Source organism: Oncorhynchus clarkii, chromosome 23 (assembly GCF_045791955.1).
Source record: "Oncorhynchus clarkii lewisi isolate Uvic-CL-2024 chromosome 23, UVic_Ocla_1.0, whole genome shotgun sequence".
Lineage (NCBI taxonomy): Eukaryota > Metazoa > Chordata > Actinopteri > Salmoniformes > Salmonidae > Oncorhynchus > Oncorhynchus clarkii.
Genome location: NC_092169.1, coordinates 2,460,205 through 2,484,286, shown reverse-complemented (window position 1 = coordinate 2,484,286; position 24,082 = coordinate 2,460,205). Strand labels below are relative to the sequence as shown.

General features: G+C 39.6%; 1 protein-coding gene across 7 annotated transcripts; it reads right to left on the bottom strand.

Moving 5' to 3' along the window:
- Positions 1 to 5,892: 5,892 nt before the first annotated feature.
- On the bottom strand, positions 5,893 to 23,423 carry LOC139381635 (protein FAM204A-like). Of its 7 annotated transcripts, XM_071125304.1 has the most exons (8): positions 22,996 to 23,416; positions 22,720 to 22,810; positions 22,195 to 22,237; positions 21,210 to 21,315; positions 19,245 to 19,334; positions 18,179 to 18,229; positions 6,662 to 6,771; positions 5,893 to 6,271 (listed from the first exon to the last, which is right to left on the bottom strand). In XM_071125304.1, the coding sequence occupies exons 1-8, from the start codon at positions 23,272 to 23,274 to the stop codon at positions 6,220 to 6,222; spliced, it is 822 nt and encodes a 273-aa protein (XP_070981405.1). In that variant the 5' UTR covers positions 23,275 to 23,416; the 3' UTR covers positions 5,893 to 6,219. The 7 variants fall into 7 exon arrangements, with proteins under 7 accessions (XP_070981405.1, XP_070981410.1, XP_070981408.1 ...); XM_071125309.1 differs by lacking the exon at positions 18,179 to 18,229 and having other exon boundaries at positions 21,210 to 21,312; positions 22,996 to 23,423; XM_071125307.1 differs by lacking the exon at positions 18,179 to 18,229.
- Between the last annotated feature and the right edge of the window lie 659 nt (positions 23,424 to 24,082).

Genomic DNA, 24,082 nt, shown 5'->3' with positions numbered 1-24,082 from the left:
ATGAATATGAAACACAACTGAACTCCTTCAATAAGGAAGCATCAGCAGTGGCACAAAATGCAACAATTGTTTTTTTAAATTATTATTTTTTTTTTTTAAAAATTTGACTACAATTTGAAATAACACAATTCTATTACAAATGCACTGTATATCCAGCTATCCATGGATGTACGAGAGCCTATGAGAGATCCCTCTTCTAAGAGACCAGTCTATGGTGTGTCAGCTATTTAGAATATTTCCCTTATCTGTGGCATCTCAGTTGAGACATTGAGCTATTTTCCTGGGGTCATGTCCTGGAGTTATGTCTGTTTTTTTATTTATTTTGTATTAACCTAGTGATACCAGCTAGGGATCCTATTGATATGTTATTACAAGGTACATGGGTCCCTTTTCATGGTAGAACCTACACAACAATGCGCAACAACTTTTTTCCCCAACCATTTAATAGGATTGTTGTTGTTTTCATTCCACTGCTGAGAACAACCCCCCCCCCAACCCCCCCCACCCCATAAAGTGTTTCAACATGTGCCCAAGGAGTTTGTCTATGCATTTCACAACAAATCAACGTAGGTCAGGGGCCAAGCCTGGCTTGCAGTAAAAACCCATTGAAAACAGCTCCTTTAACATGGAGAGAAGGAAACAGGATTTTACTGCTGCTTAAAAAGCAAGCTCTTCTTTGCTCAAGGCATTATGCAGTGTTCAAAGAGATTAATAAACTGAGATGCTATTGATACGGTGGCTGTACCGCTCTTGGCTGTATGCTGGCCATGTTCAATGAAAACCCTCATCTTGCTAACATTTAAATGGCTCTATCGCTTCTTCTTTTTTTCCCCCTTTTTTTTATTTTATATTTTTTTTACATATATCAAAATCATATTCACAGATGCGTATTGCTTCTGGCCATTGTTCTGAGTCAATTGGTGCAACAGAATTATGCCAAGGACACAGAATGAGATGACATACATATAAAAGGGCCTTTCCAAGAGAAGGTAAACATAATCTGAGAACAGGTCAAATGGAATATCACCCCTGTGTAAAGCAGTTATTTTCTCGGAGAGTTGGGAGCGTATGCAATGTTTATGAAATAAACTACAATAACCACACAGTGCCAGCAGCGCAAGTTCCTGTGACACCCACAGAGATTTACCATGGTGACACCGGTTAAATTACAGTACGTTTTTTTGAGTTATGATCATCCAGACAGTGTTTAGAATCCTGTCAATCGTTCTTTATTGAATAACTGTTCCTTTTAAAATATCAGTTTAAAAAGAAAAAAATATGTGTCACATGCTTTGTAAACAACATGTGTAAAGTAACAGTGAAATGCTTACTTACGGGCTGTTCTCAACAATGCCGAAAGAAAAAAAGAGAAAAATAATAACACAAGGAATAAATACACAATGAGCAAAGATATCTTAGCGATATACACACGGTACCAGTACCAAGTCGATGTGCATGCGTACAAAGTAAACAGGTAGATACAGCTGTGGTCGGAAATTTACATACACTTAGGTTGGAGTCATTAAAACTCGCTTTTCAACCACTCCACAAATTTCATGTTAACAAACTATAGTTTTGGCAAGTCGGTTAGGACATCTACTTTGTGCATGACACAAGTCATTTTTTCCAACAATTGTTTTACAGACAAGATTGTTTCACTTATAATTCACTGTATCACAATTCCAGTGGGTCAGAAGTTTACATACACCAAGTTGACTGTGCCTTTAAACAACTTGGAAAATTACAGAAAATGATGTCATGGCTTTAGAAGCTTCTGATAAGCTAATTGGCATAATTTGAGTCAGCTAGTGGTGTACCTGTGGATGTTTTTCAAGGCCTACCTTCAAACTCAGTGCCTCTTTGCTTGATATCATGGGAAAATCAAAAGAAATCAGCCAAGACCTCAGAAAAAAATGTAGACTGCCATAAGTCTGGTTCATCCTTGCAAGCAATTTCCACATGCCTGAAGGTACCACATTCATCTGTACAAATAATTGTACGCAAGTGTAAAAACCATGGGACCACGCAGCTGTCATACCGCTCAAGAAGGAGATGCGTTCTGTCTCCTAGAGATGAATGTAGTTTGGTGCGAAAAGTGTAAATCAATCCCAGAACAACAGCAAAGGACCTTGTGAAGATGCTGGAGGAAACAGGTACAAACGTATCTATATTCACAGTAAAACACGTCCTATATCGACATAACCTGAAAGGCCACTCAGCAAGGAAGAAGGCACTGCTCCAAAACCGCCATAAAAAAAGCCAGACTACGATTTGCAACTGCACTTGGGGACAAAGATCGTACTTTTTGGAGAAATGTCTGATGAAACAAAAATAGAACTGTTTGGCCATAATGACCATTTCTATGTTTTGAGGGAAACGGGGATGCTTGCAAGCCGAATAACATCATCCCAACCGTGAAGCATGGGGGTGGCAGCATCATGATGTGGGGGTGCTTTTCTGCAGGAGGGACTGGTGCACTTCACAAAATGGATGGCACCATGAGGATGGAAGATGATGTGGATATATTGAAGCAACATCTCAAGACATCAGTCAGGAAGTTAAAGCCTTGTTGCAAATGGATCTTCCAAATGAACAATGACTCCAAGCATCCTTCCAAAGTTGTGGCAAAATGGCTTAAGGACATCATAGTCAAGGTATTGGAGTGGCCATCACAAAGCCCTGACCTCAATCCTATAGAAAATTTGTGGGCAGAACTGAAAAACCGTGTGCGAGCAAGGAGGTCTAGAAACCTGACTCAGTTACACCAGCTCTGTCAGGAGGAATGGGCCAAAATTCACCCAACTTATTGTGGGAAGCTTGTAGAAGGTTACTCAAAACGTTTGACCCAAGTTAAACATTTTAAAAGCAATGCTACCAAATACTTATTGAGTGTATGTATGTAAACTTCTGACCCACTGGGAATGTGATGAATGAAATAAAAGCTGAAATAAATCCTTCTCTCTACTATTATTCTGACATTTCACATTCTTAAAATAAAGTGGTGATCCTAACTGACCTAAGACAGGGAATTTTTACTAGGATTAAATGTCAAGAATGGTGAAAAACTGAGTTTAAATGTATTTGGCTAAGGTGTATGTACATTTCCGACTTCAACTGCATGTACATGTTGTCACGCCTACTCCCGTTCTCCCTCTCTAGCGCTCAAGGGTGCCCTTCATTACGCACACCTGTCACCATCATTACCCGCATCTGCACTCATTGGACTCACCTGGACTCCCACGCCTCAGCAGGCTCCCACGCCTCAGCGGGACTGTCAGGCTCCCACACCTCAGCCGGCTCGTCGGGCTTCTACGCTTCAGCCAGCTTGTACTGTCACGCCAGCTCCCGCTCTCCCTCTCTGGTGTTTTAGGGCACCAGGCTGCCCTTCATTACGCACACCTTTCACCATCATTAAGTGCATCTGCGCTCATTGGACTCATCTGGACTTCTTCACATTGTTGATTGCCCCCTCTATATCTGTCTGTTCCTCAGTTTTGTTTCCTGTGTCAGCATTATTGTCGTCATGACGTTTTGGTCCCCCGTCCAGGTGCGTTTTTTGTTTTGTTTGATGTCCGTTTTCCATTAAATGTTCACTCCCTGTACTTGCTTCTCGTCTCCAGCGTCAGTCCTTACACATGTAGGGGTAAAGTTACAAGGCAACAGTATAGAAAATATACAGTAGCAGCAGTGTATGTGATGAGTCAAAAAAGTTAGTGAAAAAAGGGTCAATGCAGATATTCCGGGTAGCTATTGGTTAACTATTTATCTAATTATTTAGCAGTCTTATGGATTGGGGGTAGAAGCTGTTCAGTATCCCGTTGGTTCCAGACTTAGTGGATCAGTACCACTTGCCGTGTGCTAGAAGAGAGAACAGTCTATGACTAGGGTGGCTTTAGACTGACAATTTGTAGGGCCTTCTTCTAACACCACCTGGTATAGAGGTCCTGAATGACAGGGAGCTCAGCCCCAGTAATGTACTGGGCCATACACATTACCTTCTGTTACACTTTGCGGTTGAATGCCAAGTAGTTGCCATACCAAGTGGTGATGCAGTCAGTCAAGATGCTCTCAATGGTACAGCTTTAGAACATTTAGAGGATTTGAGGGCCCATGCCAAATCTTTTCAGCCTTCTGAAGGAGAAGAGGCTTGTCGTGCGTTCTTCATGACTGTGTTGGTGGACCATGGTAATTCCTTAGTGATGTGGACACCAAGGAACTTGAAGCTCTCGACCCACTCCATAACAGCCCCGTCAATGTGGATGGGGGCATGCTCGGCCCTCCGTTTCCAAAGGTCCGCGATCAGCTCCTTTTTCTTGCTGACATTGAGGGAGACCACATTGCCAGGTCACTGACATCTACCCTATAGGCTGTCTCATCAACATCAGTGACCAGGCCAACCACTGTCGTGTCATCAGCAAACTTAATGATGTTGGAGTTGTGCGCAGCCACGCAGTCGTGGGTGAACAGGGAGTACAGGAGGGGACTAAGAATGGACCCAAGGGGCCCCTGGGCTGATGTTCAGCGTGGCGGATATGTTGTTGCCTACACTCACCACCTGGGGGTGGCTCGTCACGAATTCCATGATCCAGATGCAACGGAAGACTTCAGTCCCAGGGTCCAGAGCTTAGTAATGAGCTTGGAGGGCACTACTACCAAATGAGCTACAAAATGAGCTCCAGAATCTCCCATAAGTGTTCAATTGGTTTAAGATCTGGTGACTGAGATGGCCGTGGTTAACATCATTTCATGCTCATCAAAACATTGTGACCACTCGTGCCCTGTGGATGGGGGCATTGCCATCTTATGGGGTATAGCCATGGTAGCCAAATTAATGTCAAAATAATGGCTTGCCCAACATTTTTTATACATGACCATAAGCATGATGGGATGTTATTTGCTTAATTAACTCAGGAACCACACCTGTGTGGGAGCACCAGCTTTCAATATACTCTGTATCTGTCTTTTACTCAAGTGTTTCCATTATTTTGGCAGTTTTTTTCTCACAAAATGTGCACCCACAAATAAATAATAGTATCATGTAAAATTCTGAAAACGATTGCCAGTGACAGTAAGTTATACTCTTAACACTTTGACAAGCAGAACCAGGTTATCTTTTTCTGTGGAATTCATTGTAGTTCTCAGCCCTTTTGATGTTCACAGTTTTAAGCCGCTTCGGTCAAGTAAACTTTTTATGCTGATGTTCTGCCTATTTTTCTTGCAGTGCTAGACTGATTCAGCATACACAGCAAGACTATGAGAATAGGAGTAGGTGCAAAAATGTGTGAAGAGCAAACAACTGAGGTGGATTAATCCAGATTGCCTTGGAGCAAAGCAATCATTTTGCATTGTTAACAAAATAATATAGGTTTATGAATAATGGCAATTACCAGTCGTGCACTTTTTCCGCATGCAATTTGAAATTACAATAATTAATCGCAATCTGCATTGGGGGAAGCATTTGGGACGGACCAGTTGGAGAGCAGGTCGTTGCAGAGCAAAAGAAGATCACAGTGCAAAGAAACTGTAAAGAGGAGCATCATATCTTCGGAATAAACAACAACGTAATCACCGCTCATACTCTTTACAGCTATAGAGTAGGCTCCTTAGAAATATCCTGTGCTTCTTGTTTAAGCGGAGGAACAATGACATCTCTCTCAGCATGGGTGAAGGCCAACAGCAAAGCCTCTGTTTCATGTCCCTCTGTTCACACAGTTTACGACTGCTCACAACAGTTTACAGCAGCCAAATTTCATTTTGCACTGGCAAATCCTATCGCACATTATCCTGTAGATTGCATTAGGAACCTAATCTTTTCTTTCTCTACCTCCTCAGAAGAAAGGAGCACCTTCATGATTAACCCACTTTACAGCAATGAATAAACGCATCATCCAGTAATGTACACCAGATTTAATTTGAAGGGAAAAAAATCCCCGAAATGCAAAAAAAAAAAAACATTCAGAGAAATGTAATGGAAAACAGCACATAAAGCTGCCACCATGGAGTGCTCAGAATTTATTTGAACATTCCATAAATTCATTTTTTTTACAGATTAGATGTTTTATTGTTAGTTGTGTACAGTATCTTGACAATTTCACAAACATGATGGTACAAACGTGAAGAAAAAATTATATGCATAAGCAAAAATGTTAATTTAATGACGTTTGTGTTAACTGAGAAAATACACAAATCTTCATTTTCTTTCTCTTCAGTGAAGACAAGTCACATATAGCCCATGTTGCTTTTGGTTTCCCATCTTTGCTTGGCTTCAAACCTGAATCGATGTTAAAATACTGATTTAGCAAAACTTCTTTGCAAAATATATTACAGAAATTATAACGACAAAAATGAATATGAATGAAACATATTTCCATGTTCTTGAGAGCTTGTTCATAGACATTAGCATAACACATTATACACATATTCTTACCATGACATCCACTGTGACAGTTCAAAAGTGCCCGTCTAATGTTAAGTGATGGCTACAGTACACACTTTCTCTGTATAGTCAAACCCTAGCATGTATTTATACCTGTGCATGAAATAAGTAAGAAAGAATCTGGCAAGCTAGCCAAATACGCATAACAAATGTATGTCGCTAACAAACTGTGATTTAATGTAAATTAGGGAGATAATTGTGGGGAGGAGAGTAAAAAAGACAAACCCCCAAGCGATTTGTTTCTTCCTTTTCTGGGCTGCCCGCGAAGCCTCCACTTCCTGTTTGCTTTGCACAAAGTCACGGCAATCGGTGGCTTGCGCGATTTTCACAGCCAACTATTGAAAGAGAAGACCCATTAGATGATGTAAATCAGTCTCTCTGGCAAGCAGAGCTCTTCCAACTGATATGTCAGGGTGGCTTCTCATGAGTGCCTCCGGTTCCCATTTTGTCTCACCCTGACCATGATGCAATGACGGCACCTAGATTGTGGGTTGCTGAAGAAAACAAACATAGTAAACACACATTCAACTGCTTAACAGTAATCGAAAATAAGACAGTCAACCATTTACCATGACTATCGTAATATTTACTTAATCGTTTGAATGTACAGTTAAAGGCAACATTTGATTTGAAACGTGCAGATCTTTAAATCAGAAGTTAAAGGAATGACCATGACTGCAAGAGGCAAAAACATTTTGTTCAAATATCAGTGAGGAAGTGCATGTATTGTTGAGCAGAATAATCCCAATAACCCCAGTCACTCAGAAGCACAGGAAACAAAAGGCTACATCCAGTCACTCCACACTTGGAACAAATCTCCAAACGTTTAGGTAATTATTTCTAACATTCATAGAGTACAATCAGGGGAAAGAAAAAAAAAAGTATAAAAAAAAGGTAGTGAAGAAATGTGCCACAATTTCTCAACAACAAAAATATACTAGTCAATTAAAAAAAAATATTATAATTAAGTGGGATAAACTTTATTAGAAAGACTACATGTTGGGATTAAGCAGGACAGTGCAAGTATCCAGGAAACATTTAACTCTAAAGGCTTTTTATCACCATATTTCAGGAACCAAGGGTGTAAAATGTTCTAATTTGGGATACATTAAAAGCCATAAAGGTCTTTCAAAAAGATTAATGGTACTTTGCTTGGATTTAAGATAAGGGCTTCAGCTGGCTGCAAGTACTGGGCTCCGGCTGGGCCCTCGAGGCATTCATCTATACAGTCACTTGGAAGATTTGTAAAAGCGTCTGCATAACCTGAAGCTAACATACTATGACAGTTTTCTAATTCCTTGCAATTTTTTATAGGTTTTAAAGGCCTATAAAATCATGTTTTCTAGGCAGAACTCTGGAGAAAGGGAAAGTTACAATGGGTGATCATTCTCATGTTGAGAGTAGATTTGCCAGCAGATAATACCAGGGCGTTTTGAGCACCGTGTTTAAGTGGTGTAGGTGCTAAATGCTTTTGCTTGGATGTGGCACAGGCTGGGATCATAAATCTGAAGGTTTATTCAATTGTTGACAATTCTCCTGCGTTCACACATTTGCCAAAAATAAAGTCGTTGGGTAAAAGGCATCTGTTTTGAGAGAAAATATAATGAAATTGGAAGATGCTAAATGGCTCCTTGAGCTTTACAACCAGATATGTATATGTTTTGTAACACAAGGATTACCCACATTAACCTGCTCTCCTGTGGGGAGCATTTGAAATTCAAAATGTCTAGAAACCACACCTTCCTAAACCCCCACCCCCCAAAAAAAGACACTGACACATTGACACTTTGACATAATTAAAACCCTCTCACATACCCCCTCCCCCTCTTCTCTTTCTCTTGCAGCCGCTGAGCGGTTAAAGTGGTAAAGGTCTTTACATTTTGGTTTTTTCAATGCAGTCTACATCCCTGATTGTCTTTACTGGGGCTCAACATTAATGTCAACCAAGTTACCTAGGCGACAGAACAGATCAAAGAGACAAAAAAAAGCCCTCAAATGTCTGATTAATCAAGCCTGCAAACAGCTTATTTCTTTTAGCCTGCATGCAAGTATGAAAATGAGATTCCGAGAGCAGTACATTGTGCAGATTTGTTCATTCTTATCTGAACAAAGCCAGCGGCAGCTTATTTCATGGATCACTGGCACTGTCAGCGCTGTGGCGCCGAGCAGGTGACGGCTCCTCTTTCTGTGGCGAGAACAAAATTAGCAAAAAGTCGGCACAAATTAGCCTCTCATATTTTCAGTAATATGACATTATTTTTCATTTACTTTTTTGATCCACTTTTCAGGATTTTTTCTCCCCCTCCCCTTGTGTGTGTCTTAGTGCCAAATCCTTTCAAATCACAAGCCAGCAGAAATGAAAACATTTGCTGCCAGAATAAAAATACAAAGCTAGAAAAGAAAATGGGCCTATTCGACACAAAAACCTCATCCGTTCTTTGTTTAAGGCAGTCATACAAGCCTATTCCATGTTTCCGTAAGACCAATGTTAAAATGAAGATTTAGTGTCCGATACCTTCAATTTTTTTTCTCCCCAAAACCATTTTTCTTTTCTTTCAATTCTGTCGTGAGCATAGCCTCTGTTTAACACAAGGTTTATTCAAAGGATTAATACTGTGACCTTTGGAAGGTTTGCAGGCGGCAAATTTTTTGCTGCATTATACTGCCACTGCTGCAGTAGCTTAGAACCACTAGGAAAGTTAAATCAATAGTACCACTTTCTGTTGTCACTCATGTTTGGGTTGTCATAGAGATTCAAGTGGAATCCCAAATATGTGGCCTCGCTATACTATATATCACTTCAGCACAGGCCATGTTATAGATAAGTCATGCCCATTGTATTGACACAATGCAAATTATCGATCACAGTCCCCTTTGAGTTGACTTCTATGCTGCGGCACAGCCTACTGCATAGACAGCATGGATGTGGCTTCTGTCAGTGACAAATGGAATCCCTTCCAAAGTATTCAAGACATTGGGGATCCTGCAGGTATTTCAACCAGTTTACCAACATGAGTTCATAGTCATCACAATGATTTACTGATAACTCTGTGCATTTCTCAGAATCCTTGGATATTCCAAGATACACATTACAAAAACAACAGCAGCTTCAAAAGACAATGGTAGGGAGAGAAGATTCAACTTAACGTAAATGCTTCTCTATATTAATAAAGTGTTCAGGCTGGTATTAACAATATGAAATAAATGATGGCTTTAAGGAAGAAATGGCCTTAAACCCATTCATAAAATGTCCTATCCTGGGAAGCCTCTTCCAATTAAAACATGTGAGAGGTGGATTAACAGGGGCTATGTGGCTTTGCCTCGCTAAATCACCACCCCGAGCTGCTCCGCTGCATTTGACGTGTAAACGATTAATGACCAGCCTAATTCCCTTATCACACTACCTTAATGCCTAAATAATGTGGCCTTAGTCAACTTTGGAAAGCAGGGCTATATAAGAATGGAATAAATATCAGATTAGGCAGCTCATATGTAATTTCAGTCTAATTTCGAAGAATCGAGGTAGGGAGGAGAAAAAAAAGGAAAATGGGTTTCTAGTCTGAAAAGTCAGATTGCTATACTTCAACTTGACCTTGTTTATGCCATGTAAAAGCATTACTGCAACAATGAAGCATAAGGCAGTCTGTCCACTAAATTGCTTTGATGCCATTTAATCTATTTCCAATTATTGGTTGTCCTATCGGTGCAAGTTAAACAAAGAAATTACTATGTTGATAAGAACAAGTCTTGACAATGATTTGAGTGAAGCCCAGCAAACTGGGGACGTCCTGGAGACATGCGGCAATGTTCCCATTAGGTCCCTCAATGGTTACGAAGCGAATATTATCCCACTGGACTTTCTAAAAACATTCTAACATTGTGTGATGGTCCCAAAGGAATGTTCTCTGAGGGGACCTTGGTCTAGTTCCCTGTAAGTTCCCAGGACGTTACCGAGGACCATGTCAGGACATTCGCAGGACTTTAATTTTACTACTCCTTAGGATGTTGTGTGATGGTCCCAAGGGAACGTTCTCTCCGGGACGTTTTTAATAGTTCCCGGTTTGTCCAATGGTCCCCTGAACGTTATTGGGACATTGTGTCATAGACCCTGGAGGTTTTGTCTAGTTCCCAATTTGTCCCAGGGACGGTTTTTAGGACGTTCTTTGGATGTTGTGTCATGGTCCCCTGGCCGTTGTCTGGTTCCCGGTTTGTCCCAGGGACGTTTATAACACATAGCAGGAAGATTGGAATGCCGTGAACCAAGAGGTGGTGAGTTAAAATCTCAGGTGAGAACATGTTAAACAATATTTACAGTATGAATAAACATACACAATGTAATCAAGTATGTCAAAGTGTTCAATATGTAAGTTGAAAACACTGTATGCCATATATTGTAGTGAGTAGCTACCTCATCAAGAGGTCCTGAGTTTATCTTGGCATAAAGGCTACGAGGAGTTGGGTTGACAAGCCAATGACCCAAGTTTGAGTCACGGTCAGGGCTACCACCTAATTTGCGAATTGGTGTCAGAAGTGTGATGGCGCTACCGTGAGGCCATCGAAGGTGTGCCCAGGCATTAGGAACTTGAGATGGGGAAGAAGAGGGGTAGTGACGCGACTTTAATCCAACACATAGCAACCTCGTCAAGAGGTTTTAGATCTTAGATTGGTGTAACAGCTAAGGTGTTGTGTTGGCAGAGTCCTGGGACGTGGGCGAACCTTGGTCAATACGGAATTTCAGTCCTATTTTTTGTGATGACGAATAGTCCTTATTCTGTAGCTGTTAAACATCTAAGTACATCAAAGCATTACTGGCATTGGTTGTCTGGTGAGACCATGAGCTGTAATCAAAGCCATGAGCTGTATATCCTCCCCTTATAATTATTTTTTTTTTATTCAGGATGCATTGCCATATTCTCTCAATAAAGATTAGCATTATTGTCATTCAGGGGGCAGTCGTGTAAGAGGTTTATGTCATCTTGCTGCCAATTTGACAAACAGCATTACATGACATGCAAAAAGAGAGCCACTCCTGGGAAGATATTGCCGAACAGCCAGTGGTATAATGCATGTCTCTATTTTTCTGTTCCCTAATAATCTGATGCTAGATACTGTCATCTTTAGGGACTGAAAAAAAAAAAAAAAAGAGTCTGAAAGTTTGCCTGCTTTGTACATATTCCATTATCTTGCCTCTTCTGAGTAGGGAAGGCTTATTAGCAAGCTTTGAACTCATACTTACAATAATGTGCCATCAACAGTTTTATAAGCTAATTAGAAAAACAGTTTAATTAATGACTGACTGGCAATAAAATGGCAATCATGAAAAAAGAAACTAAGGGTGCTAAGCTTCCACTACCACCAATTAAGGCCTAATTACAAACAAATTATATATGTGTTTTGCTGTGGGCTTTAATAAAAAAAATGGCTTTAATTAAAAGAGAAAACATGCTAATTAATTAAACAGCACAAAAAAAAAATCTACATTGAAAAGTATGCTTTGCCTATCAAGTAATTAATGAAATACAATAATCTAAATGAGATTCCCAAGCATTTGATAAAAGCTTAGTACCCATTTCACAAAATCCATTTCAAAAATTAATGGGCAGAAATTGCATGTGAGTCATCCAGAGATACATACAATAAGAGTTCATTCTGTGATGAATTGCTTATGCTGAAGGAAAAAGGAACGAAGAAGAGACTTTCCTTAACTGTTTCTCAGTCGCCCGGGGGCCTTGCAGGAGAGAGGAAGAGAGCCTCATTTTCTGATGTGGGGCGGGCACAGCTTAAATCTGATAACGAGTGTTTTCCACAAAAGCAATGCTCATTAAAAAATGTGGCATTACAGGGAAAGGTACTGAAAAGAGAAAACACCAAAATAACATGAAATAGTCTTAGTTCAGCTCCTCTTCTCACCTAAATAGCCACGTTGTGCCACCTTTGCTTTACAGTACTTAAACAGTGGTTTCCAAAGCAATGCATGCCATGGTGGTATGGGTTTCTTTCCTAATATACAGTACCAGTCAAAAGTTGACAAACCTACTCATTCCAGGGTTTTTCTTTATTTTTTAAAACTATTTTCTACATTGTAGAAGTATATATTTGAGATTCTTCAAAGTAGCCTTGATGACAGCTTGGCACACTCTTGGCATTTTCTCAACCAGCATCATGAGGTAGTCACCTGGAATGCACTCCAATTAACAGGAGTGCCTTATTAAAAGTTCATTTGTGGGATTTCTTTCCTTCTTAATGCGTTTGAGCCAATCAGTTGTGTTGCAACAAGGTAGGGGTGGTATACAGAAGACAGCCCTATTTGGTAAAACACCAAGTCCATAATATGGCAAGAAGAGCTCAAATAAGCAATGAGAAATGACAGTCCATCATTACCTTAAGACATGAAGGTCAGTCAATATCAGGTCAGTCAATATCAAACATTTCAAGAAAGTTTAAGAAACAAGAAGTTTCTTCAAGTGCAGTCGCAAAAACCATCAAGCACTATGATGAAACTGGAGAGGGAGACCCAGAGTTACAGTGGGGCAAAAAAGTATTTAGTCAGCCACCAATTGTGCAAGTTCTCCCACTTAAAGATGAGAGAGGCCTGTAATTTTCATCATAGGTACACTTAACCATGTCAGAAAAATGAGATTTTTTTTTTCTTCAGAAAATCACATTGTAGGATTTTTAATGAATTTATTTGCAAATTATGGTGGAAAATAAGTATTTGGTCAATAACAAAAGTATCTCAATACTTTGTTATATACCCTTTGTTGGCAATGACAGAGGTCAAATGTTTTCTGTAAGTCTTCACAAGGTTTTCACACACTGTTGCTGGTATTTTGGCCCATTCCTCCATGCAGATCTCCTCTAGAGCAGTGATGTTTTGGGGCTGTTGCGGGGCAACACGGACTTTCAACTCCCTCCGAAGATTTTCTATGGGGTTGAGATCTGGACTGGCTAGGCCACTCCAGGACCTTGAAATGCTTCTTACGAAGCCACTCCATTGCCCGGGTGGTGTGTTTGGGATCATTGTCATGCTGAAAGACTCAGCCACGTATCATCTTCAATGCCCTTGCTGATGGAAGGTGGTTTTCACTCAAAATCTCACGATACATGGCCCCATTCATTGTTTCCTTTACACGGATCAGTCGTTTTGGTCCCTTTGCAGAAAAACAGCCACAAAGCATGATGTTTCCACCCCCATGCTTCACAGTAGGTATGGTGTTCTTTGGATGCAACTCAGCATTCTTTGTCCTCCAAACACAACAAGTTGTTTTTACCAAAAAGTTATATTTTGGTTTCATCTGACCATATGACATTCCCCCAATCTTCTTCTGGATCATCCAAATGCTCTCTAGCAAACTTCAGACAGGCCTGGACATGTACTGGCTTAAGCAGGGGGACACGTCTGGCACTGCAGGATTTGAGTCCCTGCGGTGTAGTGTGTTACTGATGGTAGGCTTTGTTACTTTGGTCCCAGCTCTCTACAGGTCATTCACTAGGTCCCCCCGTGTGGTTCTGGGATTTTTGCTCACCGTTCTTGTGATCATTTTGACCCCACGGGTTGAGATCTTGCATGGAGCCCCAGATCGAGGGAGATAAGTGGTCTTGTATGTCTTCCATTTCCTAATAATTGCGCCCACAGTTGATTTCTTCAAACCAAGCTGCTTACCTATTGCAGATTCAGTCTTCCCAGCCTGCTGCAGGTCTACAATTTTGTTTCTGGTGTCCTTTGACAGCTCTTTGGTCTTGGCCATAGTGGAGTTTGGAGTGTGACTGTTTGAGGTTGTGGACAGGTGTCTTTTATACTGATAACAAGTTCCAACAGCTGCCATTAATACAGGTAACGAGTGGAGGACAGAGGAGCCTCTTAAAGAAGAAGTTACAGGTCTGTGAGAGCCAGAAATCGTGCTTGTTTGTCGGTGACCAAATACTTATTTTCCACCATAATTTGCAAATAAATTCATAAAAAATCCTACATGATTTTCTGGATTTTTTCCCCTCATTTTGTTTGTCATAGTTGAAGTGTACCTATGATGAAATTTACAGGCCTCTCATCTTTTTAAGTGGCAGAACTTTCACAATTGGTGGCTGACAATACTTTTTTGCCCCACTGTACCTCTGCTGCAGAGTATAAGTTCATTAGAGTCAACTGCACCTCAGATTGCAGCCCAAATAAATGCTTCAGAGTTCAAGTAACAGACACATCTCAACATCAACTGTTCAGAGGAGACTACGTGAATCAGGCCTTCATGGTTGTATTGCTACAAAGAAACCACTACTAAAGGACACCAATAATAAGAAGAGACTTGCTTGGGCCAAGAAACACAAGCAATGGACATTACACCGGTGGAAATCAGTCCTTTGGTCTGATGATTCCAAATTGGAGACTTTTGGTTTCAACCGTTGTGTCTTTGTGAAACACAGAGTAGGTGAACAGATGATCTCCGCATGTGTGGTTCCCACTGTGAAACACGGAGGTGCTAGTGTGATGGTGCTTTGATGGGGACACTGATTTATTTAGAATTCAAGGCACACTTAACCAGCATAGCTACCACAGCATTCTACAGCGATACACCATTCCATCTCGTTTGCACTTAGTGGGACTATCATTTGCTTTTCAACAGGACAATTACCCCAAACACACCTCCAGGCTGTGTAAGGGCTATTTGACCAAGGAGAATGATGGAGTGCTGCATCAGATGACCTGGCCTCCAATTGAGATGGTTTGGGATGAATTGGACCGCAGAGTGAAGGAAAAGCAGCCAATAAAGTGCTTAGCATATGTGGGAACTCCTTCAAGATGGCTGGAAAAGCAATTCTCATGAAGCTGGTTGAGAGAATGCGAAGAGTGTGCCAAGATGTCATCAAGGCAGGTGGCTACTTTGAAGAATCTAAAATATATTTTGATTTGTTTAACACTATTTTGGTTACTACATGATTCCATGTGTTATTTCAGAGTTTTGATGTCTTCACTATTATTCTCCAATGTAGGAAATAGTAAAAATAAAATTAAATAAAAACTGGAATGAGTATGTGTGTCCAAACTTTTGACTGGTACTGTATCTCTGGCTTCATTGAAATGGTAGAAGAAATTAGGTTCATAATAATATCATACCATTTTGAGTGGTATGAGAAGTAAAGATGCAAGTTAGCCTGTGGACACAATATATCTGGGCCTTCAAGCAACCACCATTTGCATAGCTCTAGGCCTATATCTCAGTCATACAATGATCTAACGTCAGGTGACTTAATTTGCTACTTATTGCCACGAGCAACACCTGTGGATAATTTGGCTTGTCTTTCTGTGTTCAGAAATGTCACTCCTAACCATCTATCTATGGTGTGTTGAAGAGTGTAATTTCTCTGGGTTCTGTACTTTAGACTACCAGTGGTTAGACAAGTGTTTATGATGAACCATGCAGGTGTTTCTTTCCATCATTTCCATATTCTTTAGCTTCTGGAACTCATGAAAAGGACATGACACCCCCTATTGTGTCAGAATATCGAGTTTCTGTTTTGAAGTGGTAATGTACGCTAATAGTTGTGATCACTGCTAAGGGGAAACTGGAAGCACTAACACGGCATGACAGTCTTTTGTCTTGTATTATTTTCACTTATTATATAAAAAGTACTGCCTCAGAGTAAAAAACTAAATATTAAATAAAGGGAGCTTATTGCTCGGTTTGTAGAGGAGAGGGATGTGCTCAATTGTTGCAGGATGGAAGTCCGCTGAAGAGACAGTGAATTACAATCACCATTGGATTAAGTTGTGCTTAGCTATTTTACTTAAGGCTAGCTGTTAAACTCATTCATAATGTATTATGAATGAATAATGGGAATGTATGCACTTGTGTAGGCAGTTATAAGAAGCTATGAGCTGTCATGAATGCTTATAACAGTTTCTGTATTATTGGATATACGTTTTAACTGACTACAGTCTTCTTTGTTTAATTTTTCAGGAATGCTTTCTGGAATCCATCTTTTAAATATGAGCTGCCGGATCCTATCAACTCTCCTGACAGAGGGTGAGCGAGTTATATATAGCACTTAATATTATGCTAATTAAGGAAATTAATTACTCCATATGCAACTTACAGCTGTGTAAAATCATGTTCAATAATCAAAGGATGGCGTCGCAAGTGCCCTAATTGGAAGACTTGCACCACTCAATCTACTGAACTAATATTATGAAGTACTTTAGGGGCCAGAAGCTATTCCTAGTATTTTGGGACTTCTAAGCCAGCCTTTGAGAAACAACAAGAAAAGTACGCCTCTGCAAAAGATCAACAAACCAAACTGCACGTGAGAAAAGAAGAAACATTGCCAACCCTATCTGCAAACAATGGTTTTCTAAAATGTAAAGGTATTAGGGATGAAAACCAAAGAGCTTCCTTCGAAACAACACTGCCTCAGTAAGGTACCAGTTAATAATATGAATAGATACCTAAGAAGAAATGTGATTGCTTTGTGTCGTATTTTGGTGGACTTAATACTTAACTTGAACTTTTAAGAAGAACCAAGCTTTAAAAAGTATTTGAAACAAAGAATTTCAGACTTTGGAGAATATTTAAATATATAGTTTAATGGAGACAATCTCAAAGCAACCTGTAATATTCTAGCAGTGTATTCTAGTACTCGAACAGATGAAAGCACATGTATCAGAGAATTTCTAAGAAGCCTTAAAAAAAAAAAAAAAAAGGGTTTCACCAAATTGTTTTAATATTCAGATTCAACGTCAACAAAAAAATAATGAATTGATTGTCGCGAGCTCAAAAACACAGCAGAAACAAACAATTCCTTTATTGGAGGAACATCGTCAGACATTTCACTTTGGTTCGAAAAGCAATGCTGGTAGATTGAGAATTGAAATACTGTGACAACCTGGTGTCACACTGTGAACTGTGTTTCTTTACAATCAATGCCTTGGGGGACAGACACAGCTCTCTTTAGTAATTCACAGCTGTCTAAATCCTTTTCCGTTCTTTCCATTACGAAAACATGGTACTATTCCTCCACTAAAAAGCCTGCCATAATAATGTCTCAAGTGTTATGACTGTAAACAAATTAAACAAATAAGCCATTACATACAGTATCAAATGAGACGCTTCAATAATAACCTTGAAATGTATTCTGACCACAGTTGGGAATATTGATCCACTAAATGTTTGTCACCATAGGACTGTCCAGAGTCAACACTAGTGTCTCAATCATCATTTGCAAAGTGCAATGAGGTTGAACTCAGGAAGAATTAGACGTGGGTATGAAACGCTCCACTTCTACGCACATTTCCCCAGAGCATGTTTAATATGCCACATGCTATTATTTATCTAGGAAATGAAGCCGCAACCTTGACGCTGCCAGCAGCCACCACTTGAGCCATCTGTAGCAAACTACACTTCTCTCAAGTTTACGCTCTACCGTAGATACAGTATATTTGGTCCAACATCCACTAAAGAGACGAGAGAAAAACATATTTGAAAAGGGATATTGCAGCAGTAACACATCAGTATCCCCTTCTGTGCAACATGGTCAACATACTACAGTAGAATAAATGGTGAAATGTATTTTCCTACTCATTCATGGTACTGTATGCTGCTGTATTTTCCTATATATTTACAAGAAGTCAGTGGAATTTGTAGGTCACTTGTCATTAGCTCTCATTGTCATTTAGACAATTTTACAGACAGGCTGATATTGGGCTAAATGTTACCAGGCATTACAGAACAATGAATGCAGTTTCTTACTCACCAATTTTGTTGTATGTGAGAATTTCTTGAAAACTTCAGTCAATTCACTGTTCTGAGCATGAGGTAAACACAGATACATAGTGAGCTATGGCTGCCAGACTGCTGTCAAGCCCATCCTTCATGTTCCTGGCAAGCTACAAGGGAGGTGACAGAGAGGCAAAGAACCTCAGCTAAGTCTGCCCAAATCCACTAGTACTCTAAGAGGCTTTCTGGAACTACAGGTGCCACTTTGTCAGCCACAAAGCAAGTTTTTAATTTTAATTTCTCTAACCTTTTTTTGTCCATTTGCATTATTGTGTTTTATCGTCTGTTTTATGCTGGGTACAAGAATCAGCCTTCAACATCAGTCTGCTGGCATGTAAAAATCAAATCACTTACCCTGCGTGTCCCTCATCAACATTTTTAATAGAGAACTAGGTTTTAATGTTTGATAGAGTATGACGATTTTGCGTGCATTGCTTAACCTTTGTTGAAATTCAAGTGTTTATCTTAAATAAGGTTTAGGTACATGGCTGACAGACATAAGTGTGTATGCTGTACTGATGCATGAATATCACTGCTTCTATAAGAGCATCACATCTCTCACCTCTAGTTGTGACAATTGAACATACTGTAATCCCCAACTATGAAAAGTAGTAGCTGTGCCTTTTTAACTGCAATTATGGGTGCGTGGGCTACATTCTCTACTAAATTAGCTTCAAACCGCTTGATCCATGATGCCTGCCGAGACGAGTGGTTTCAAAACTGCAGGCATTGCATTTAGGGACGTGTGCACTTCAAAGGTATGAAACTTGCACCTTGAGAATGTTTTAAAAGTTGGCTTGAAGGCAATGTACCCCTTCATTAAAAAGCAGAGCCAAAAGTCCTTTAGACACTGCCACACTTCAAAACTAAGGGGGAGGGATTTCCATTAACTCAATGGAAAAGGGCTGCAGGACTTCTCAATCAAGTGTGCCTGTGTGTGTTTTTGTTCCCCTATGTCTTTGCAGGAAGAAATGGCCACGGATCCATTAGTTTGATTTGTCACAGCGGGAGCGCCCCAAAGATCTCTTATCAGTGCAACGTACCTCTCGAGTGGCGAGTCTGTCGCTCATCTCCTCCGCCTTCCCAAAGTCCCCTTCAGCGATGGCGCTCTCTATGCTCTTTTCTAGGCTGGACTGGAGAGAAGGGGAACATTTTGTGATTTTAGAAATAGAAAGGGGGGGTAAAATCTAAGAGTAACTTCCCCCGGGCCTTATTTTTTATAGGATTGCTATTAATACAAATATGTAGATTTTCCTTCACAAATGAAAACCTTTTTGATTGGATATTAGAAGGGAAATCTTTTTTTTTGGGGGGGGGGGGGGGGGTTACCACCAAACATAAATGTGACTCTTTAATCACACATTTCCATTACAGACTGGGGCAGGGGAGAGGGCAAAGATGCCCCTGGTCACTGATGGCAGGGTGGTTCCCTAAAAAAGGAGACTATCCGAAGTAGTACAGTAAAGAGCATTTCTCCAAAAATCTTTCACAGGGCACATGACAGGCAAGATGTTATACTTCTATATTAGCGGAGCCCGCTCTGAAGCATCTTCATAAAAATGATTCAAGGACTCACGGCCCTGTGCGGTTCAGTTGGTAGAGCATGGCGTTTGCAACGCCAGGATTGTGGGTTTGATTCCTGGGCCCACATATATATAAAATGTATGCACGCATGACTGCAAGTTGCTGTGGATAAAAGTGTCTGCTAAATGGCATATATAAATATATATATAAAGACTCAAGTTGTTTATGGACGCACACTCATCTCTCAAATGAATTTGGAAAAACCTAATAATGAAATGAAAGATGGTAGTAATAACTGCATATATACAAACTTCTACCACCACAACTTTACAGTAGCCTTTTTGCTGGCAATGTGAACTGAATTATAGACTGAATGTGCATGTCCCAAAGAAAATATTTTGTGCCTAGTGTGTAATTGACTTAACATTTGTTAATGTAATATGAATGTCTAAATGACATTGATCACTAATGAGAATGTTTGAACATGGAGGAGCAAGACCTTCTCGTTATGTTGACTTGACAAGTTCTGTTTAATTCAGCTTCTTGTTAATTATATCTTATCCATTCAAAGTAGGTCTCCTCTTTTGAGAATGAGAAAAAAAAAACGCAGCAAAAATTCAATTTTATGGTACTTTGAGATAGTGCATTCAAATAACACTCAAAATAGGCATTACTAGAACTTCCAATTGAATTAGGACAAATTCCCCATCTTATACACAATTATTATATTTGCAACCACTTTGCTTACATGGCAATTTACATATAAAAATATGTATGTCTCTTTCTTGTTCTATTACATCAGACTTATCAAGTACATAACTTAATTTCTTACTTGAATCCATTTAGAAATAAACTAATTTTCCAAGAGTTTCTTATCTTATGACACACACACTACAGCTATTCGCCAGCACTTTCCTGCACATAGATGCAGGGCTGAGACACACAAAAACAAAAGCAGGTGACTGTCTGTGATTCCATTTTCCAAACATCATTTTCCAAAAATATAGCCTAAGATAGTGCTGTGCAGGCTAGATCCATGCCCCTGAAGGCTAGATTCATGGGTCTGACAATTAGGCTACTCAAAGTGTGAAAGGCTATGTTATTGTTGTATACGGAGCTTTCCACAAACAGTAACAAGGTGTGCAGGAGCTGTCAGGTCTTTGTACAGACATTCAGTACATACACTTCTCTCTAGAGAAAATCTACATCTTACATTAATCTCAACCTAAAAGGACAGTGGAGAATCATCCCAATGCCAAGATTAAGGTAATCTCATCATTACATTTAACACTATCTTTTATATTTTACTCAACGTCAGATTTGAGTCTAAAAACCTCTTAATCCACCTGTCATATTTGATAAAACAATGAGAAGTTACACAGGCATGGATATGGAAAGACAGAACACGTTCGATGCTTTTACCATAACTTGACGGCATTAAACACAGACAGGCAGGCGAGTAATGTGGCAGACATCTTTGTTACCTTGGGAGCAGGCTTGCTACAGGCAGGGGGTTGAAATCTATCATTGATGCCAAAGTACTGCGTAAGCCCATCCCGATGCCTTTCATGCTCCGCTTGAGGTTCTCTGCTGAGAAAAAAAAAAAAAGTGTTCATGTTCATTATCGGTTCAGTACAAGACTACAGCATATGTTTAGAATATACATGGGTGATAAGTACCCATGCAATTTTTAGAAAGTCCTAGTAAAATAGGCTATTAGGTAGGCCTACACCAACAAGGCTATGTCCCGATTCACCACCCTTTTTATGAAATGTGCACTTGAACACCTATCATCATGGATTAAAAAGCATAGGATTGGTGTAGCCTAAGCATTGACTAGAGCGAGTTTCCACAATTCTAAAATCCATGGAAGAAAGTATGCGAGCTGTAGTGGGTGAAGTACTGGGACTCAGCCTTGAAGAGTCTATTGTAGAGCTACAGTTGAAGTCAGAAGTTTACAAACACCTGAGCCAAATACATTTAAACTCAGTTTAACAATTCCTGACATTTAATCCTAGTAAAAATTCCCTGTCTTAGGTCAGTTAGGATCACAACTGAGGTCTTCACTGATTTCTTATGATTTTCCCATGATGTCAAGCAAAGAGGCACTGAGTTTGAAGGTAGGCCTTGAAATACATCCATAGGTTCACCTCAAATTATTTTCTAGAATTTTCCAAGCTGTTTAAAGGCACAGTCAATTTAGTGTATGTAAACTTCCCACTGGAATTGTGATACAGTGAATTAAGTGAAATAATCGTCTGTAAACAATTGTTGGAAAAATTACTTGTGTCATGCACAAAGTAGATGTCCTAACCGACTTGCCAAAACTATAGTTTGTTAATTAACAAGGCATTTGTGGAGTGGTTGAAAAATGAGTTTTAATGACTCCAACCTAAGTGTATGTAAACTTACGACTTCAACTGTATGTAATACAATTACATTTTCAAAAATAGATATAGCCTACATTACCTTTCATTGTTTGATACCATGTTCTTAGTTGCTGATTTTTCATCTGTTTAGTGACGTGAAACACAAAGTCATTTATCTTGGTTCCCTGTGAACGGTCAAGTAAACTCCAAAAATCACCCTGTTGTAGTATTGTGACTCATGACCCCAGAAATATAAACGGCACTGTGGTTATATGGTGACTTTTTTTTTTTTCAGTGACTTTTGATGGAATTGTATATCATTTAATTTTGTTTGCCGTGGATCCATTCCAGTTCAACCTTTATAATTTAGTTAATAGTCTTCTAGCTATAATCAGAATCAGAATTGAACAAGGACAAATGAAAGTCAGTGAATAGGCACTTTAAAAAACAAGGATCATGAGACACTTGGACACAGGATGACCCCTCTGCTCTGGTTTTCCCTTTTCCATTATTTCCGTGATGGATAGGTCAAGTAGGTTAGGCTTACATCTGACCAGAGCAAAGATCTCATTGATCTTTATCTTCAGTGGCTATTGTGGGTATGTGTTAGAAAAGTGCAATTCACCTTTCTTATATCGTCCTTTTCTCTGCTGTCTTTTTTGGGGGAGCTTCATTGTGTTGATCTCACATTTTTTCTTCTGTTGCTCTTTAAATTTCTAAAGAACAGGAAGTGCAACCGTTCACAATTAGCAATAACAAAAGCATTAACCCAAATCATGAAAATCTCATTTTCAACAGTTAATTATGTTTGCGTGATGGGTATATCACGTTAGTGTCTTTAGTCACTTTAAAACATACAATGTAGCTTTTCAAATGAGTAGCCTATCCACATTTTACTTGCTTTTGAAAGGTGGTGCAACACTTCACATTCTTGCCAATTCTCCTCGGAAATCCCGGGTAAGGAGTCCAAACACAGGTCATTTTCTATGAAGGGCTGGATACAAGAATAACTTGTGTCTCCAAGTGTAACACAATTTTGCTTAAGACCACGCGAAAGTCCAACTGCAGTACGTTGAACGTTAGCTGCGGCTATTTCTTGATTTGCAACACCTTGGTCGTCTTCATCATCTGAACTAATTTCTGCATCGGTCAGACCTTTCGGTAAAAGTCCGCTATACATGTTGAGAAGGGCAAATCAACAACGATGTATACTCCGGTTATGACGTGTTAGTCATAATCCAAAACAAACTGGTATACCTATTTTTTTTTTACAAAATCAAAGATTGTAAACCTTTTCACTTCCTGGTGGACACTATGACTCTTGCAAAACAACCGCTCTGATTGGGTAAAACAATGTCACTTCTACCAATGAGAACTGTTCTTCTATCGATGCGCCAAACCCCATGGTTGCGTTCCAGGTCGTCTTTATTAGGCTACAATTGCAATGCGCATCTCAGATTATTACTGAGATGTTGAACACTTGTCCCTGGTAGAATTAACAGAATTGTAGAGCGATAACTTGCAAAAAAGGGTAGAATTGTCACAACCCAAACAATGCTTTGGGGAGGGTTGTGTTTTTTTATTAGGCACAGAGGGTAGTGAGTCTTCTCCTTGGTTTACCTTCGCCCTTATGCAGGTGTTCACTATAATTTCTTCCATTCTAGACACATTTCCTCATCTGCTTGCATGCCCCTTCCCTACAGTGCATTCGGAAAGTATTCAGACCCATTGACTTTTTCCAAATTTTATTACGTTACAGCCTTATTCTAAAATTGATAAAATTGCTTTTTGAATGCCAAGAGTTTGCAAATGTTTCATGGAAAGGGTGGCTACTTCGAAGAATCTCAAATATAAAATATATGTTGACGCTTTTTTGGTTACTACATAATTTCATATGTGTTATTTCACAGTTTTGAAGTCTTCACTTTTATTCTACAATGTGGAAAATAGTAAACATAAAGAAAAACCCTTGAATTAGTAGGTGTCCA